Source organism: Trichechus manatus, unplaced genomic scaffold (assembly GCF_000243295.1).
Source record: "Trichechus manatus latirostris isolate Lorelei unplaced genomic scaffold, TriManLat1.0 scaffold00049, whole genome shotgun sequence".
NCBI lineage: Eukaryota > Metazoa > Chordata > Mammalia > Sirenia > Trichechidae > Trichechus > Trichechus manatus.
Window position 1 is genome coordinate 6084399 of NW_004443985.1, and position 19236 is coordinate 6103634.

Genomic DNA, 19236 nt, shown 5'->3' on the forward strand with positions numbered 1-19236 from the left:
ACTCACGGCGACCCTGCGCGTGCAGAAGAGAGCTGCTCCATAGGGTTTTCAAGGCTGTGACCTTTCAGAAGCAGATCATCAGGCCTGTCTTCCAAGGCGCTTCTGGGTGGGTTCGAACTGCCAACCTTTTGGCTAGTAGTCAAGTGCTTAACCATTTGTGCCACCAGGGACTTCTATTAAAAATTAATTTACATTATATTAAAATGATGAGAAAATAAACTGAACACGGTTTGATTTAATGACTTTTATTTTGGGGAATATATGTCTATTAGCTAGATACATTTTTGCAGTAATTTTTGTAAGGTAAATGATCGGGATTTTAGTGGAGATGAGTTCTGTTTTCCCTGTGGTAAAATGTTTATGTACATTTAGATAATTGGTTCAAAAATACTTTGTGGATAAGAACTCTATACTGTTTGAATCAACTCAATAGTGTGATCAAAAGTATAAGGGAGATAGTTCACATTGACTGGATTCAAGGGTTTATTTGAGAAAGTAGTGGCAGGGCTGGAACAGATGTAAAGCTTAGTTACCAGTGTACCAGTTGCCATGGAGTCAATTCCAGCTCATGACGACCCCATGTGTGTCGGAGTAGAACAGTACACCACAGGGCTTCTTTCAGTGGCTGATTTTTCAGAAGTACACCACCAGGCCTTTCTTCTGAGGTGCCTCTCTGGGTTGGCTCAAAATTCCAACCTTTCTGTTAGTAGCCTGAACTCTGGGAGGACATTGACTGCCAGACCAAAGAGTTTAGGAGTTGTTGAATGCTTTGAAGCTCGGTGCTTCAGGAAGACTAATCTGGAGGCTTTTGCAGGGTAGATTGGCGAGAGAGCAGCCTTAGAATCAGAGAATTGTAGCTGTGCAGGCTACATAAGAAAGAACCTGAGGAGGAGGAGGAACAGTGGGGGAGTGGGTACAGAAGGAGAAGTGGAAGGAAAGAAGGGCATGTTTATGCCTTAGAAGTTTGTAAAGGTGAGCTTAGGTCGTCAGAGCTTTTTTCTTCTTAGTACACGTGAGATCTCATCTTTGACATGCATCTTCTGTCCCTGTTGAAAAGCTAGTTTTCTCAGATCCCCCAGGAATGCTAACAATGAACTTTTCTCCATAGGGTTATGATAATTCAGAGAGCAGCGTTCGGAAAGCATGTGTCTTCTGCCTGGTGGCTGTTCATGCGGTGATTGGTGATGAACTAAAACCCCATCTCAGTCAACTCACTGGCAGTAAAGTAAGTAATGGTGAATGGTGCTTTGTTTTAAAGATGGCAGCCACGATACGTTCTTCAAAATTTAGTTCTGTGTATGTATTGAAGGTTAAATTTATTAGTCGGCTTTTAATCAGTAACGCTTACTCCCCGTGTGCTCTTTGGCAGTTTCTACTCAAACATTTGTCACTTAGGTGACATTACAGTTTGGTGGGGTGGGTGGTAGATGCTCCATGAGAAAATGCCTACAGCTTCTGTTCATTTCTCACGGCCAGCTGATACCTTTCCCAGTCCAACACACAGATCCTTACTCCCAGGGGCTATTTAAGAATAAACAGGCTGTTGTGATTATACGTTTACGGATTGTTTTATACCCTCCCCAATGGAACACTTGAACATTTTTAAATTTTCCCCTGAAGAGCTATGATAACCAAATGTTCTTCTCCTTTTTCTATTCTTATTATTGTGACCCAGATTAATGTTCAACTTTGACTTGGTATGTTAAAATAAATTTTCTGAATAGTCCTTAAGACTTAAGGAAATAAAATAGAGCTTGCCTTTCTCATTTTTTGTTGCTCCCTAAACCTTGAAATTTGTTTTAGGGGCTGAGGATAAACTATCACTGTTGAATTATGGCTTCAGAATCAGTTAGCAGGAGGTTTTCCCCTTCGTTGAAAGAGTTTTCCAGAATCCTAACAATGTCGTTACTGTCGTCAAATTTATTTTTAAAATAGCAAAAAAGCAGAAGAAAAATATCTGCCTTTTTTGAAGGAAAATTAGCTTAGGTACACACCTTTCAGTAAATACCTAAGTAGGTTATAGATAGAGTAAAGCAATGACTCATAACCCTTTCTCGGTTACAAACAACTTTAAGATTTAGGTTTAGTCTTTGCCCAAGAGAAACAAATGCACGCAGAAGATTTTACAGATGGTTTCAGAGAATTTAGCAAGTCCCTGAACCCTATGGACCCCAGATGGAAACACTTGAATCAAAGAGTTAAAGTTAAAAAAACAAACCTTCAACAAACAAATGATTTTCAAAGAAAAATAGTATCCTAGCTTTTATGATAAACTCAAATTAGGTTCTTGTAATCTGGAGATGCCTGTAGAGTTAAAATTCAGCACCTTATCTCAAGACAGTAGTGCGGTGCCAAAAATATTTGGAAATAATCTTAGGTGAAAAAAGTGGAACACAGAATTATATCTGCACCGACTACAGGTTTCTAAAAATATGATCTCAAGCAAAAGAACACAGAAATCAAACACATTGTTATGTTAGGATGGTAGCGGCATAGTGGCCTGAGGGCATGGGTCCTGGAAGCAGGTCCCAGAGTCCTGTCTGGCCCACGTCTTACCTACCCGGCGACCTGAGGCAGTGACGTAGCCACGCTCCATCTCAGTTTGCGCGTCTATAAAACGCTGTGAAGACAGAACGAGAGATGTAAAGCAGTTCCCACGGGGTGTAGCAAGTAATGCTCAGCTGTTTGTCATTATTGTTTGAATGGTGACTCCTTTTTCTAAGTTTCTGTTAATGTTTTATATGTTCTTACTAGAACGTTTTTTGAAAAGGCATGTCAGTCACGTACAAACTGTGAGACTTAAAAATCCTTTTTTGTAGCTATTATCAACAGTTAACAATAACCCCCAGTCTAAAATCTTTCAAATTTCACATGTATGTATATCATTTCTTTTAATGATCATCTTCTCATAATTGTAAGCAGCTTGCAGCTTGTAGAGCTCCCCCTCAAATGACATATGTCTGGCCTCAATTTGCAGATGAAGCTGCTGAATCTTTACATCAAACGCGCACAGACAGGCTCGGGAGGCGCTGATCCCACCGCTGATGTTTCTGGACAAAGTTAGTGAAGCCGTTGACGTGAACCAGGTCTCTCAAAGAAAGGACAGAAAGACCACCTTCATCCACGGAAGGAAGTTTTCAAATACGTCTTTTATAACTTATCATTGTTTCCCAGTTTTAATTTTTGTTTTGTTTTGTTTTGTATTTTCTGTAGCAGAGGGCTCTCCTCAGTCTGCATGTAACTTTTATGATAGTTATCCCAAATTCAAGAAGAAGCAGTATTAACATCAGTTGATCAATACAAAGGAATTTTTAATCTAATTCGTCATTTTACATGTCTGTACTTTTTGTCTTCCCATTAACCTTTGCCAGTGTTACGATTGTACAAAAAATTTTTTTTAAGTGCTGGTTAAACAGGAATGCTTAAAGCTTTAAAAGTTTAACAGTCTAAAACATTTTTTTTTTTTGCCTTTATTCAACTGCAAAATAATATTTTATTGCTACTCTTGAGTTTTGTTCCGTATCATGTCCTATGCTAGAAGTACTGAAATGATGTGAAAACAGCCCAGGACTAATTTGAACTACAGCTGGACTCTGTTGTGTGATGGTGACCCATGTCATTAGTTGCAGCTTCTTTGGGGTGATCTGTAGTTTGACAATGGAAGACCTCAAAAAGAAATGTAAAACTGATATTGTTTGTTAGTTATTGATCTAGCCATTTTTATTTAAAACCTTCTCCCCTCCATGATCCCTTAAGAAAGCCGCACCAAATCATCTGTTTGTTTGGGTTTTTTTTCCCCTTGATGCTTATAAAGATAGAAGGTTTTATTGCAGGGTTTTTTGGTTTGTTTATCTTTGTTGTGAATGATGCTTTTTTTTTTTTGTATTTATTAATATCAAATTCACTTATGAATAAACTTGATAATGGAAACAGACAGAAGAAAAAATCAAGTGCATGTACGTCTGTGAGCGTCTTCTGTCTCTCATTTAACAAACGAACTGATAATTAGACACGAGAGTCAGCCGGCACCTTTTCTGTACATGGTGGAGCCTGCTCCTTTTCCCATGAAATTGTCTTACTTGAAAACATTGATCCTGAGGAGAGAGAAGATGGTGCCAAGTGATCTTTCTACAATGGGCTCAAATTCTCTACCTCTTCAGGGCTAACACTTTTCACTGAGCTGCCGCCTATAGTGTCTTTTGGAAAACTACTTAAAGGGTGATTTTTCTGTTATTTTTTAACAAATTTTTTTAATCACCTTTTGCTATACCTGTTCTCTTCATGTGCAGCCAACTTTCAAAAATTGCAATTTTGGTGAAAGGCAAATTAGATGGATTTGGAACCAGGCTACTAATCGTTTCTCATCTTGACTTCTTTTTTTCTTTTTTTTTTTTATCCTAACATGAAGTGAATTTGACTGGAAAGGCAAATAGCTATTAGGGAGGCAATTTGCTGTTGTTGCAGAGTTATCTGTACTTTCTTTGTTGAACTGAAAAAAGTGTAGAAAATGTATGTAAAGAATTTAAGACGAGTACTGAATGGGTGATCTGTCGTTGGCGTTTACCTTCCTTTGTTTCTGTTCTAGCAGCAGGAAGTGTTTCTCAACACCCCGTCCCTGACCTGTAACGAGTTTGTTTTCTCCTGTTAATTACATTGTGTATTTATAGTTCTATGCTTACTGTTGTGCATATACTGGCAATAAAACTGTACATAACATTACTGGAAAAATGGATACTGTATATCAGCTGTGTTTCTGTCTCGAAGTGTGACCAAAAAAGTCACTTTAATAACTGGGGGATTTTGTTGTTGTTTTTCACTTTAGAAGGTCTTGTATCGATGGTGTTCTCGTAAGAATTTTATAAGTACATCCGAGGAGAACAGGTGTATCAGGAGTAACAACAACACTGAAATGTATATAGCTGTGTCAGCCTGTATATATTAGAGCTTATCTTAAAGAAGAAAGACGTTTTAACCGTGGGGCTCTTCTCAGTAGTGTTTTACGTACCGTGAGCTTTGGCATATTTTTAAATCTGTTTAAATCAAAATACTGATTTAAAATTTAACTTTGGCCTCTCCCTTAAGGTCCTGCTTTAACTACTGTTGATAACTGAGTAGACTGACATGAACTGAACACTGACTCTTTAATCATTGAAAAATGAGATCAAGCACTTGCATCTAAAGGGAGGCACCAGAGAAAGAAATGTACTAAGTAACAGAAAGTATGGTTTAATGTGACTATTCGAGAGCTAATATAGAAGAACAGGAGAAAAAATTCTATAATTTCAGTTGTTGAGACGGTAAGAAAGTTGTTACTGATTATTCAGACCACTATATGCAGTATACCTTGAATTTGTTCATTCCAGAAACATACTTAGATGTGAGCTGTTAAAGAATGGTCATAGAAAGCTACTGTGTAAGTTCTTTCCTCCTGCTTTTCTCCCCTAAACTAATAATTATCAGTGTCATTCATTTACTGCACTGCTCAAGATTAATTAAAGGCATATGAGTTCCGGATTCTAAGACATGTTTGTTTCTTCTGGGTTTGCAAAGTCTATAATAGACCTCTGACATTTTAAAGTAGGATTTGGTTTGAACTTGAGGCTTCCAGTTTGAAGTTGATTTGCTGTGTTTCTTCATATTTCATTCTTACAAACTTAAGGTTAAAATTGCTTTTCCCCCATCAAGTTATGTCTTATGGTAAAAGACTGGCATCTTACCATCAGAACAGATCGATTTATAAATTCAAGTGTATCTAAGATTGTTAATTTAGAATAATATTTACAGTACATAGAAATGAGAATTAGCACATTACTCCCTAATATATGAGTTTTTACTTAATCTTTAATATCTTTGCATTGTTTTTAGTTCATTTTATGGCAATTAATTAGCACTGTTTTGCAGCTATGGAAAAGAAAAGTCTAGAACTCAGCTGTAAAAAGAAGGAAAAACTTCCAGTTAAAAATTTATCCATCGTTATTGTAGAATATTTGGAAGATAATGAAAAGCCAAAGTAGAAAAACAAAATTACCTCTAATATCACCACTTGGAGATAATTGGTGTTGATATTTTGTGGGGTACTAAGGTAATGAGTTTGACTTAATACTGAAAACTGTAAAAACATTAAATTTTGTTACCTAGGAGAGTGACAGGATTAGAATCAGCAACCATTCTGAATGTTTCTGTTCTTCTCTGCGGGTATTTAACAGCACATTTTTGATACAGTCATCCCTTGTCCGTCTACAAGGTGACTGCTAATGGCAGCAAAGTGTGCAGCATAATCCTGGGTTGTTCCTCTTCACTGAATATTCTTATAACAAACAGCTACGTCTTTGCCACATCTCCAGTTATTTCATACTAGACAATCTGAAATTGCTAAATATAGAAAGCCACACTTATTTGAAGATATACTAAATAGCTGGGTTAAAATTGTAATCTAAAATAGAACAAGAAAATAAGACAAGATTTCTTTACATATACCAGGTTTTTAATATTCCAAGTTTACCTGCTTTCATCCATGCAACAGGCATGAGTGTCTGCCTTCAAGGGGCAGAGTGAAGCAAATAACACAGTGTGGTTGGTGATGTGTTGGAAACACTGGGTGTTCTGATGGGAGCTGGGGGTGGGTGGAGGAAATCATGGAAGGCTTCCTGGGAGAGGTGATGCTTAGGTTGAACTTGTGGGAGACACATTGGGGATTACAGAGTAGGGAGGTCAGAGGGAAGCAAAAGTAGCAGAACAGAGAAGCTTAAAATGGCAAGAAACATTGGGGCATTTCACTGAAACCTTTTAAACCATGGTTTCTTTTTGGAAGGGTAAATGTCACACGCTCCCCTCTCCCTTAAAAATGTCTGCAACAAAAAGTGAATCTTCTCTAGACCCTCACGGCCAAGAAAACTTAGATATAGCGTTTTCCGTAGTTTGTATTTCAGAAAGGTTTTCTTAACAGACAATATGCTAGTGAATGTGCTGTTTCAAACGGAACATATCCCTTTGTGTCTCCCCAGCTGGCCACTGTTAGAGAGCTTAGTGTGGCTGAAGCACAGGCTGCCGGTCAGGGAATGAGCCCAGATGGAGTAGTAGATACCTGAGAGACTGTTCTAAGATACATCCTAAGAGGAAGACTTCACTGAAGACTAAGCCGAAGAATAACATGATTAGAATTAACATCATGGACACTTTTAATCGTACATAATCTGTAAACTTCAGAAGTGAGGTATTTTTAGGCTACAGTGGTTTATAACATCGCAGGTCTCTACTAACTTAGTGCTAATTTCCTTTATTATTAAATATTTGTGCACCTGCTGTGCATCGGACACCCCTAAAATCTGTATGCTGCAAATATGTAGTTGTGGATGTGGTAACAAGGAGATGTGTTAACGTGCCCTCAAAAACAGGAGTGGTGCAGGAGGGGCTGGCCTGTCACGGGGTAGACAAGTGCCCAGTGGTGCTGCTCCTAGCAGACCATCCTGCGCGACAAGCCTCGTGCAGCCCGATCTGGCGGTGTTCATTCGATGTTGATAGCAGACTCTGAGGGCAGCAACTCTCCCCTTAAGTGCAGATCAGTTCTTTTATTAAAAGTGAGTGCAAAAAGACATTGCTTGACAGTCAGTTTTGCCGGTTTTATTTTTATCAAAGCTTAGGTCAGAGTAGAAACTAAGAATCGGGGTTGGATTACTTCAACAAAGCAAGAAACATGCTTTTCTTCTCCATCTTCTTAAAGTAGTGGTTCTCAGCCGATATCTGGAGACGTTTTTGGTTGCCACAGCTGGGACAGGTGCTCCTGGCTTCTAGTGGATAGAAGCTAGGGATGCTGCTAAACATCCTGCAATACCCAGGACAGCCCACATGACAAACAGTTATCCAACCCAGAACGTTTACAGTGCTGGGCAAATGGGTTGCCACAGACAGATTCATTATTCTTTTCATTCCAATCCTATAAGGCAGGTATTATTATCATACCCAATTTACAGAAGAAGCAACTGAGGCTTAGAGAGGTTAATTTGCCCAAAGTCATGGAGCCTGGAAGATTTGTAATCAGGTTTTAAATCCAGACTCTTTGAAACCACGTCCAGAAAGCTTAATCCCTCTGCTCTAGTTGCTGTATGTGAACATTTTAAGGTTCTTCCCCACTTTGTCAATATTGGTGCTCTTCAAAGGAACCCTGGTGGCGCAGTGGTTAAGAGCTGTGGCTGCTAACCAAAAGATGGGCAGTTCGAATCCACCAGTTGCTCTTTGGAAACCCTATGGGGCAGTTCTACTCTGTCCTAGAGGGTCACTATGAGTCAGAATCAACTCCATGGCAATGGGTTTAGTTTGCTGTTTACTACCAAAAAAAAAAAAAAAAAACTATAGCATTTCAAAATTGTTCTTTAGATCTTTTGAAGAACTAGTGTATAAAAGTATTGAGTTTCTAAAAATGCACACATCTAACCTAGGGAAGTACTCAAAATAAGTAAAAACAATATTCAAGAGGATGCAGTTTCTGTATCCTCTTCTGTACTGGAAGCATCAATACAATGAGGCCTCGTAATTCAGTGCAGACAACACCTGCCTTACAGGGACCTGAAAGCCCACAGGGGGGCGGGGGAGGTGGGGGGAGGGCAGCAGGAGGGAGCTATGTGGCTGCAGCTTTCACACCTCCCATTCCAGATGCCCCGCCCCCCCATCTCACTGAGACTGCTCAGACTTCTGGTGACATCATCCTTCCCCAACTGTCCTTCCCCTCTGCTTGCCTGTCCTCCAGCCTGGATGGTGACGAGAGTCTCAGGAGGACACCATACAACAGCTCTAAGGAGGGGTAGCCAGTCCACCTTGGAATGCAGGTATACCAAGCTCTGAAAGAGTCTTGATGAGTGAATGTATTGAGTGGGGATTTTCTCAGCTTTGGGGAAGATACCTTGACAGTCAAGCAAATGAAAAGCAAAATATTTATCACACTATATCCTCAGCTGTGAGTAATACTAAAATCTACCAAAAAATCAAACCCATTGCCGTCGAGTCAATTCCAACTCATAGCAACCCTCTAGGACAGAGTAGAACTGCCCCATAGGGTTTCCAAGGAGTGGCTGGTGGATTCGAACTGCTGACCTTTTGGTTAGCAGCCAAGCTCTTAACCATTGCGCCACCAGGGCGCCATTTAAATATACATAATGAAAGTTGACTTAATCAAAAAGACGCTATAGTTAACAACGAGGCAGGCGATGTATAAAGAGTTGAATTCTCGTCTTCCTTTGTAAACAGTCAATAGATACGATCTAAAACTCAATACCAGGAGAAGTCACTGGGGGTTGAAAGTGACCGTTTTTGGAGAGTAGCAACCTCATGAAGAGGGAGTTTGGGACAGGGGACGTCTATGCCGACAGAAGTCTAGTAGCATTAATGGATGTCTTAAACGATGGACTTTTGCCACTTGGATTTTCTTAAAAAAATAAATTTCACCAGCACTTCCAGATGTGTACTATTCACGGTGGCAAAAACAATAACCCTAGAAACGAAGGCATGTGTGCATGATAAGATTTTATGGTTTGGCGGGGGGAATGAAACAGTACATTCTGAACTGCAAACATGGAATACAGAGATGGGGGGATTAAGGAAGAGAAAAGAAAGAGTAATTGATATGGGAGAATGTTTTCTTTATGTAAAAATATATATGCACATATATGCATACACACGTGTTTGTCTGTTTCTGACCTCTACAAAAAATAAGCATTCTAGTCTTCTCCTCTGCTACCTTGGCCCCTTAAAAAAAAAAAAAAAACACAAAACCTGTTGCCGTCGAGTCGATTCCAACTCATAGCGACCCTCTAGGACAGAGTAGAACTGCCCCATAGAGTTTCCAAGGAGTGACTGGTGGATTTGAACTGCTGAACTTTTGATTAGCAGCTGTAGCTCTTAACCACTGTGCCACCAGGGTTTCCTTACCACTCCTCAATCTACTTACCACAGTCTGCCTTCTTCCTGTCTCCACAGGTAAGCCAGCATTTACACATCACAATTATCAATCTTCAGTACGTGATGCTTGCTCAAAGGAAGGTGCTTTTTCAATTCAGAGAATCCCTTATCACATCAGTGATCCACAGTGGTGCAATTTGATCAGACTGAATCTTGCTTTAGATTCTAGAACCTTAGCTGCACGCCTTTCCTGCAAGAGAAAATTATCTTTGAAATTTCTGATTTTAATATCATGTAAGATCTTGCTATTGACCCATGGACCAGCAGCATCAGCATCATCCAGAGGCTCGTTCATGCAGAATCTCACGTGCCAGCTCAGAGCCACCTACAGAATCAGAATCTGCCATTTTAACAAGATCCCCAGGTGATTCATATTCATACTAAAGTTTGATTTGCTTATGAATATTAAATTTTGAGAAGCATTGATCTAGATGTATTTATGATAAACAACGATTTCTTTTTAATTGGATAGTGCTTTGATTTCAGAAGATTTTTATTTTAGCAATTGTCAAGCAGTTTATGGACTTCACTTTGAATGCTTTCTGGTTAGCAGCATTTTTTTTTTTAATTATACATCTGTCATGGATTGAATTGTGTCCCCCAAAAAATGTGTGTGGCAACTTGGCTAGGTCATGATTCCCAGTATTGTATGATTGTGTTATCTGATGTGATTTCCTTATGTGTTGTAAACTCTGTCATTATGATAAGATTATATGGGATCTCCTTACGTGTTGTAAATTCTATCACTGTGATGAGGTTATACTGATGAGGTTGACAAGATTAGTGTCTTATGCAATCTCTTTTGAGATATAAAAGAGAGAAACGAGTAGAGACACATAGGAACCTCATACCACCAAGAAAGTGTGCTGGGAGCAGAGCACGTCCTTTGGACCTGAGGTTCCTGCGCAGAGAAGCTCCCAGACCAAGGAAAGACTGATGCATTACAAGGACCTTTCTCCAGAGCCAACAGAGAGAGAAAGCCCTCTCCTGGAGCCGATGCCCTGAATTCAGACTTCTAGCCTACTGGACTGTGAGAGAATAAACTTCTCTTTGTTACAGCCACCCACTTGTGGTATCTCTGTTAGAGCAGCACTAGATGACTGAGACAACATTCTTATTAGGAAATCTATGTACAAATATAATAACTACAATACTGGGAATTCCAGTATTGCATCCCCAAGACCACACAGCCTCTAGTAATGAAATTATATGTTGTTTCATGGTGAAATATCAAGTAGACTGATGCAATGTACCAATCAAATTTATTCTTTTGAGCAATAAATAAAATAAATGTAATTCTATTCTGTTAAAAAATTTATTCAACAAGTACTTGGACACCTTTTCAAATGTGAGCCATTGTAGACACTAGCAATACAGCCCTGAAAAAGCAGGCAAGAATTTCTTCCCTCAAGGAGCTTACATTCTAGTCAGAGAGACAGACAAGATAAATAAGAAAAATAAAGCATATGTGAGATAGGGGTGAGGACTAAGGGGAAAAAATCAGAGAATTGTTGGAAATTATAGTTGGAATATATGGCCTTGGTGATAGAAACAATGCTGGAGATCACATGATAGAATTTTGCAAGACTAATGACTTCACTGCAAGTACCTTTTTTCAACAACATAAACAGCAAACCTACACGTGGACCTCACCGTATGGACTACACAGGAATCAAGTCGACTACATCTGCAGAAAGAAATGATGGAAGAGCTCAATATCAGTCAGAAGAAGGCCAGGGGCTGACTGTGGAATAGACCATCAATGGCTCACATGCAAGTTCAGGTTGAAGTTGAAGATAATTAGAACAAGTCCACGAGAGCCAAAGTACGACCTTGAGTATATCCTACCTGAATTTAGAGACCATCTCAAGAATAGATTTGACGCATTGAACACTAATGACCAAAGACCAGGCGGGTTGTGGAATGACATCAAGGACATCATATATGAAGGAAGAGGTCATTAAAAAGACAGGAAAGAAAGAAAAGGCCAAAATGGATGTCAGAAGAGACTCTGAAAGTTGCTCTTAAATGGAGAGTAGCTAAAGCAAAAGGAAAAAATGATGAAGTAAAAGAGCTGAATGGAAGATTTCAAAGGGCAGCTCGAGAAGACAAAGTAAAGTTTTATAATGAAATGTACAAAGACCTGGAGATAGAAAACCAAAAGGGAAGAACATGATTGGCATTTCTCAAGCTGAAAGAACTAAAGAAAAAATTCAAGCCTCCAGTTGCAATATTGAAGGATTCTACGAGGAAAATATTAAACAATGCAGGAAGCATCAAAAGAAGATGGAAGGAATACACACTCACTCTACCAAAAAGAATTGATTGATGTTCAACCATTTCAGAAAGTAGCATATGATCAAGAACCGGTGGTAGTGAAGGAAGAGGTCTAAGCTGCACTGAAGGCATTGGTGAAAAACAAGGCTCCAGGAATTGACAGAATACCAATTGAGATGTTTCAACAAACAGATGCATCACTGGAAGCATTCACACATTGTCTTGGTTATCTCGTGCTGCTATAACAGAAATTACACAAGTGGATGGCTTCAACAAACAGAATTTTATTCTCTCACAGTCTAGTAGACCAGAAGTCCAAAGTCAGGGCATGAGGTTGAGAGGAAGGCTTTCTCTCTCTGTCAGCTCTGAGGAAGGTCCATGTCATCAGTCTTCCCCTGGACTAGGAGCTTCTCAGCGCAGGGACCCCGGGTCCAAAGGACGAGCTATTCTCCAGACTCTTTGTTTCTTGGTGGTATGAGGTTCCCATGTCTCTCTGCTCGCTTCTCTCTTTTATATCTCAGAAGAGATTGGTTTAAGACACAACCTAATCTTGTAGATTGAGTCCTGCCTCATCAGCATAACTGCCAATAATCCCACCTCATTAACATCATAGAGATAGGATTTACAACACATAGGAAAATCACATCAGATGACAAAATGGTGGACAATCACACAATACTGGGAATCATGGCCTAGCCAAGTTGACAGATATTTTGGGGGAACACAATTCAATCCATGACACTTGTCTATGCCAATAGATTTGGAAGAAGGCTCTCTGGCCAACTGGCTGGAAGAGATCCATATTTGTACCCATTGCAAAGAATGGTGATCCAACAGAATTCAGAAATTATCAAACAATGTCATTAATATCACACACAAGTAAAATTTTGCTGAAGATCATTCAAAAGCAGCTTCAGCAGTACATCAGCAGGGAACTGCCAGAAATTCAAGTCAGATTCAGAAGAGGACATGGAACGAGGTATATCATTGCTGATGTCAGATGGATCTTGGCTGAAAGCAGACAATACCAGAAAGATATTTCCTGTGTTTTATTGACCATGTAAAGGCATTTGACTGTGTGGATCATAACAAATTATGGATAACATTATGAGGAATGGGAATTCCAGAACACTTATTTGTGCTCGTGAGGAACTGTACTTAGACCAAGAGGCAGTCGTTTGAACAGAACGAGGGGACAGTGCGTGGTGTATAGTCAGGAAAGGTGTGTGTCAGGGTTGTATCCTTTCACCATACACATTCAATCTGTGTGCTGAGCAAATAATCTGAGAAGCTGGACTATATGAAGAAGAGCATAGCATCAGGATTGGAGGAAGACTCACTAACAACCTGCGATATGCAGATGACACAACCCTGCTTGCTGAAGTGCAGAGGACTTGAAGCACTTACTGATGAAGATCAAAGACCACAGCCTTCAGTGTGGATTACACCTCAACATAAAGAAAACAAAAATCTTCACAACAACCAATAAGCAATGTCATGATAAGTGGAGAACATATTCAAGTTGTCAAGGATTTCATTTTACTTGGATCCACAATCAATACCCATGAAAGCAGCAGTCGAGAAATCAAAAGATGCATTGCATTGGACAAATCTACTGCAAAAGATCTCTTTAAAGTGTTAAAAAGCAAAGATGTCACTTTAAGGACTAAGGTGCGACTGACCCAAGCCTTGGTGTTTTCAGTTGCCTCATATGAATAAGGAAGACGGAAGAAGAAATGATGGCTTTGAATTATTGTGATGGTTAAGAATATTGAATATACCATGGACTGCCAGAAGGATGAACAAATCTGTCTTGGAAGAAGTACAGCCAGAATGCTCCTTAGAAATGAGGATAGCGAAACTTCATCTCACATACTTTGGACGTGTTACCAGAAAGGATCAGTCCCTGGAGGACATCATTCTTGGTAAAGTAGAGGGTCAGTGAAAAAGAGGAAGACCCTCAATGAGATGGACTGACATAGTGGCTGCAACAATGGGCTCAAGCATAACACCGACTGTGAGGATGGTGCAGGACTGGGCCGTGTTTCGTTCCGTTGTATATAGGGTCGCTGTGAGTTGGAAGGGACTCGATGGCACCTAACAACAACACCCAAAGCAATATACAGATTCAGTGCAATCCCTATCAATATCCCAATGGTGTTTTTTGTAGAAATGGGAAAATTCATCCTAAAGTTCATAGAAATTGTAAGTGGTCCGGAACAGGTGAACCAATCTGGAAAAAGAAGAAGAATGTTGGAGGACTCACACTTGATCTCAAAACTTCCTGCAGTGCTACAGTCATCAAAACAGGGTGATACTGGCATAAGGATAGAGATGTAACCAATGGAATAGAATTGAGAGTTCAGAAAGAAACTCTCACGTTTATGCTCAATTGATTTTTGACAAGGGTGCCAAGACCATTCAATGGAGGAAGAACAGTCCAGGGAATACTGGATATCCACATGCAAAAGACTGAGATGGGCCCTTACCTTATACCATTAAAAAAAAAAAAAAAAAAAAAACCCTCAAAATGGATCAAAGGCCTAAATTTAAGAGCAAAACAATAAAATTCTTAGAAGAAAACATGGGCAAATATTCATGACCTTGGATTTGGCAGTGGTTTCTTAAATGTGACATCAAAAGTACGAGCAATAAAAGACAATAAATTGCACTTCAAATTTTTAAAAATTTGTGTGTCAAAGGACACTAGAGAGCGAAAAGGCACCTCCCAGGATGTGACAAAACGTTTATGAATCATGTATCTTCTAAGGGTTTAATAGCTAATGTATTATAATAGAACTTCTAGAACTCAACAACAAACAACCCAATCAAAAAACGAGCAAAGGACTTGAATTCCTCCAAAGAAAATATAGAAATGACCACCAAGTACATGAAAAGATACTGAACATCATTAGTTATTAAGGAAATGCAAATCAAAACCACATTAGATGCCATTTCATACACTCTATGATGGCTATTATTTAAAAAAAATGGAAAATAAGAGTTGGAGAGAATATGAAGAAATTGGAATCCTTTTACATTGCTGGTGGGAATGTAAAACATTGCATCTGGTGTGAAAAAGAGTTTGGCACTTCCTCTAAAAGTTCAACAGAATTACCATGTGATCCAGCAATTCTGCTCCTAGGTATATACCACAAGCAATAGAAAATGGGATTCAAACAGTTATTTGTACATCAGTGTTAACAGCAACATTATTCACAATAGCCAAAAGGTGGAAACAACTCAAGTATCCATGAACAGATGAATGGATAAACAAAACATATATATACATATATATATATATATATGTGTATATATATATATATATATATAATGGAGTATTATTCACCCATAAAAAGGAATGAAGTTCTAATATATGTTACAATACAGATGAACCTTGGAAACATAAGTGAAATAAACCATATACAAAAGACCATATATTGTATAATTCTATTTACATTAAAAGTCAGAATAGGCAAATCCACAGAGATAGAAAATAAATCAGTGGTTGCAAGGAGACGGAGGGAGGAGGGAATTGACAGTGACTGTTGATAGGAGCACTGGTGGTGCATTGGTTAAGAATTTGGCTGCTAAACAAAAGGTTGGCAGTTTGAATCCATCGACCACTCCTTGGAAACCCCAATTCTACTCTGCTCTATAGGGTCGCTGTGAGTCCGCAACGGGTTTTGTTTTTTAGGTTTTTTTTTTGGCTGATAGGTAGAGGTTTCTTTTCGGGATGATGGAATGATCTGTAATTAGATAGTAGTGATGGATGGACAGCATTGTGGATATACTAAAAACTACTGAATTGTACATTTTAAAATGGGTAAAAGGGCGAATTTTCTCTCAATTAAAAAACAAAGACAGGCTATACTCCTAGCTGTTATAGATCTTGTAAGTGAAAGTATCTTTGTGTGCCTTTACCTCCTTCTGGCCTCTTCTTCCCAGATGTTGTCTTTACATAGAATATTGTGAATTGTCATAGATGTAATTTGTTATGCAGACATCCTTGTTTATGAAACAGGGATCTTTACTGGTTTATTTACCTGTTCTTCTGTCCTTTATTTCAGAGTGCCCTCCTCCGTTTGTGTATCTTATTGTTGAAGTACTTGCTCAATGTTTTCAAAGATCTTTGCTGGGAAACCTTTTGACCTGAAGATACCTTCATTTAACCCTTACATAAATGAGAGTTAAGCTGGACAGAAAATTCTGGGTTCTAAGTTCTTTTCCTTCATCACTTTGAATTATTCCCTTATCCTTGAACATTCAGTGTTGCAGTCAATTATAGTTCCTTTGTTGGTGATCTGCTTTATATAAGCTTTTAGGAAATTTTCTGTCTTTAATGTTGTATTTAGGTGTTTTCTTTTCCTCTCATGTATCCTGTTTGGGATTCTAAGAGTCCTTTCTCTTTGTGGGCTTCTTTCTTTGCTTTGTTTTTATCCCTGAGAAATTCTAAGTCATAATTTCTTCAGATATTTCCTATCCTTCCTTTATATTTTGATCTCTTTCTGAGACTCCTCTTAATGAGTGTTGGCATGTCTATTTCTACCCAACATAACTCTTCATTTTCATGTTTTCTGGGAGAGTTTCCTCGCCTAATTCTTTAGCTGTATTCCTTTTGTAATCAATAATCGATTTAATTTCAATTATTTACCAATATATTATTTAAATTATAAGCTAGTATATCTAATTGGGCATATTTAATATGATTATTTTGAATTCTGCTCCATTTGGTATAGATGGTAACTTAAGTTTCTCGGATACTTCTTTTTTATCTGGTTATGGGTATGAGCTACCCTGGGTAGTCTTGTATTCTAAGAGAGAAGCACTAAAGTCTAGGCCCCAGCTTATGGCCCTCGCTTGAATAATTTGTGTTACCCCACTCCCTCAGGGATCTCTGCCTCCCCCTCCTGGCCTTTTTCTTAAGCATTGTCTCCCTCAGGTCACAGAAGGGCTGTGTGAGCTGGAAATGTTCACGCGCAGACATTTCTTGTTATTTGCTCTTCATCTTAGCAGGGCTCAAGCTCCTCTCTGATGTCACCAGTACTGGGCTGGTGCTGTTTTTCTGCAGGGAGGATGATGAACCTTTCAGAGCAATGTGGGAGAGGGAAAAATATGCACAATTGACATCTTTTGTCCAAACCCATCCTAGTCTGCGGAGCCTGGACCTCTTCTGCTCTGGGCTGCTGCTCCCAAAGACCCAGCTACCTGTTATGGCCCCAGGAGTCTTCATTTTTTTCATTAATATCTCTTATCCATCAACCTTTCCCCAGCCACTGAGGTTTCTCCAGGATTGGACTCAAGGAAATAGCCTGTGTTATTCTGCCACTTCTCAGAGACGACTGGTGTTCTGAGACTCTGCTGCTAAGCGTGCCTGAGTACTTCCTTAGGGTAGACACTAAGAAATTGATGGTGGTTTGTACAATTATACGATTTCCTAGAATCAGAGAATTACCTTAGTTCTTTGATATACATGGGGTCATTGCCATGAGTCTGACTCGACTCCACAGCAATTGGGTGAGGCCTGAGGTCACTGGACAGTTAAGTGTCCACGGAATGGCGACCTATCGGCGTTCCCAGGCGACAGCCCAATTGTGTGTCCACCGAGCAGATTTATTTACAAAAGTTTAGAGCTTTCTGAGCTGATGGTCTAATGTTTTGGCCTGGAATCAGATATCAGGATTAGTCAAAAAGGCCTGGCACAGCCTCTGAGTAACCTTGGGCAAACGTTTTCACTGAATCTTCGCATTTGTAAAATGTTCTTTTGTATTTACTTCGGTAGCTGTATCAAGTGAGATGTTTGCAAATATGTTTCATAAAGAGAAAAACATTTTATGAGTTGTTAACATTTAAACCACAGAGGTGTATGAGTCCCCCCGCCCCCCCGCCAAATGTCCGGGTTTTATCTGAGTTTTTGTACTTAAACTGGTGAGGCAGAGGGCAGGTGGCCTAGTGCTCAGCATCTGGGTGTTACTCTGAGGCAAAAGCCTTGGCTTGTTCTCCAGGAGGAATTCCGCCCTGCGAGCTACGGGAGCGCAATCTCAGGAGCTCTAACCGCAAGCGAGCCTGTAAGTGCCGCCTCTGCCTCTCCCTTTCTCTCTCGCCTCCCTGCGGGAAAGGGGCTTGTCTTCAGCCCAAATGGCGCGTGGGAAGGCTGGGTCGCTGAGGGAGAACCTTCGGGTCTTCCCAGGTGTGTTCCTGTGGTGCTTCCTAATGGTTTGGAGCTCAAAGGCTAGAAGACTGCCGGCCTTTAACCGCAACGGACCCTAGCATAACTCAGGTACGCCATACTGCTCGCGGCAATCCGGCAGTTGGGGGGAAGACTTTCCGGAACTCTTTCCGGGGAGAGCTGATTGACTTATACTCATGCCAATCAAGATTTTCTACCCAATGGGCCTTCCAGTCCCGAGACGGGGTGCGAGCTGATTGGCTAAGATTCACAACTGGTTCCCCCTCCGGCGTGAAGGTAAAGCGCAGAGACTATTGGGAAAGTTCACAAGAGGAGCGAGGCACGACCGGAAGTGGCGTTTGGGACTGCTTTCCTACGGTGCTGCTCAATGAACTTTCTCATGTGGCAGCAAATTCAGTCCTCGAGTTGGCCCGAGGAGAACATTTTGATTGGTTGTTTAGGCCCGAGCCAAAGAGACTCACGGGAGCGTCGTCCTAGCTCACCTGGTCGTTATTGACCAGTTTGTCTGTCAATCACTTCGTTTCTCTGGAGGGGGCGGAAACAGGCTGCCGTCTGGCACCGCCTCTTCCTGGGCTGGTGTGAGGCAGGGCGGCGAGGCCTCAGGGGCAGGGGAGCTGCTGCGTGGGCGGGGCCGCGCTGTCGGCCTTGCTGCCTGTCCGCCGCGGGCGAGCGCGGGGAGTGTCCCGGAGCGCGGGGCCGCGAGGGCGGGCCAGGGTGGGGGGCGAATGAAGGGCGGGGCCGGGGCGTGGTTGAGGTAGGCGGAAGCGGCGAGCGAGCTCGAGCCGGAGTCGGAGCCGGAGCCACCGTGTGGGCCGGCG

The 19236-nt window shown here is 40.5% G+C and overlaps 1 protein-coding gene across 6 annotated transcripts in view; it reads left to right on the forward strand.

Moving 5' to 3' along the window:
* The window catches only part of CLASP2 (cytoplasmic linker associated protein 2), a 182173-nt gene extending 178237 nt beyond the window's left edge, over positions 1-3936 (forward strand). For all 6 annotated transcript variants that reach the window (XM_023732233.1, XM_023732235.1, XM_023732234.1 and 3 more), the window contains 2 exons: positions 1109-1225; positions 2978-3936. In XM_023732233.1, the coding sequence (XP_023588001.1) occupies positions 1109-1225; positions 2978-3064 (204 nt within the window). In that variant the 3' untranslated portion in view covers positions 3065-3936. The remainder of the gene's footprint in view (positions 1-1108; positions 1226-2977) is intronic.
* The last annotated feature ends 15300 nt before the right edge of the window (positions 3937-19236 follow it).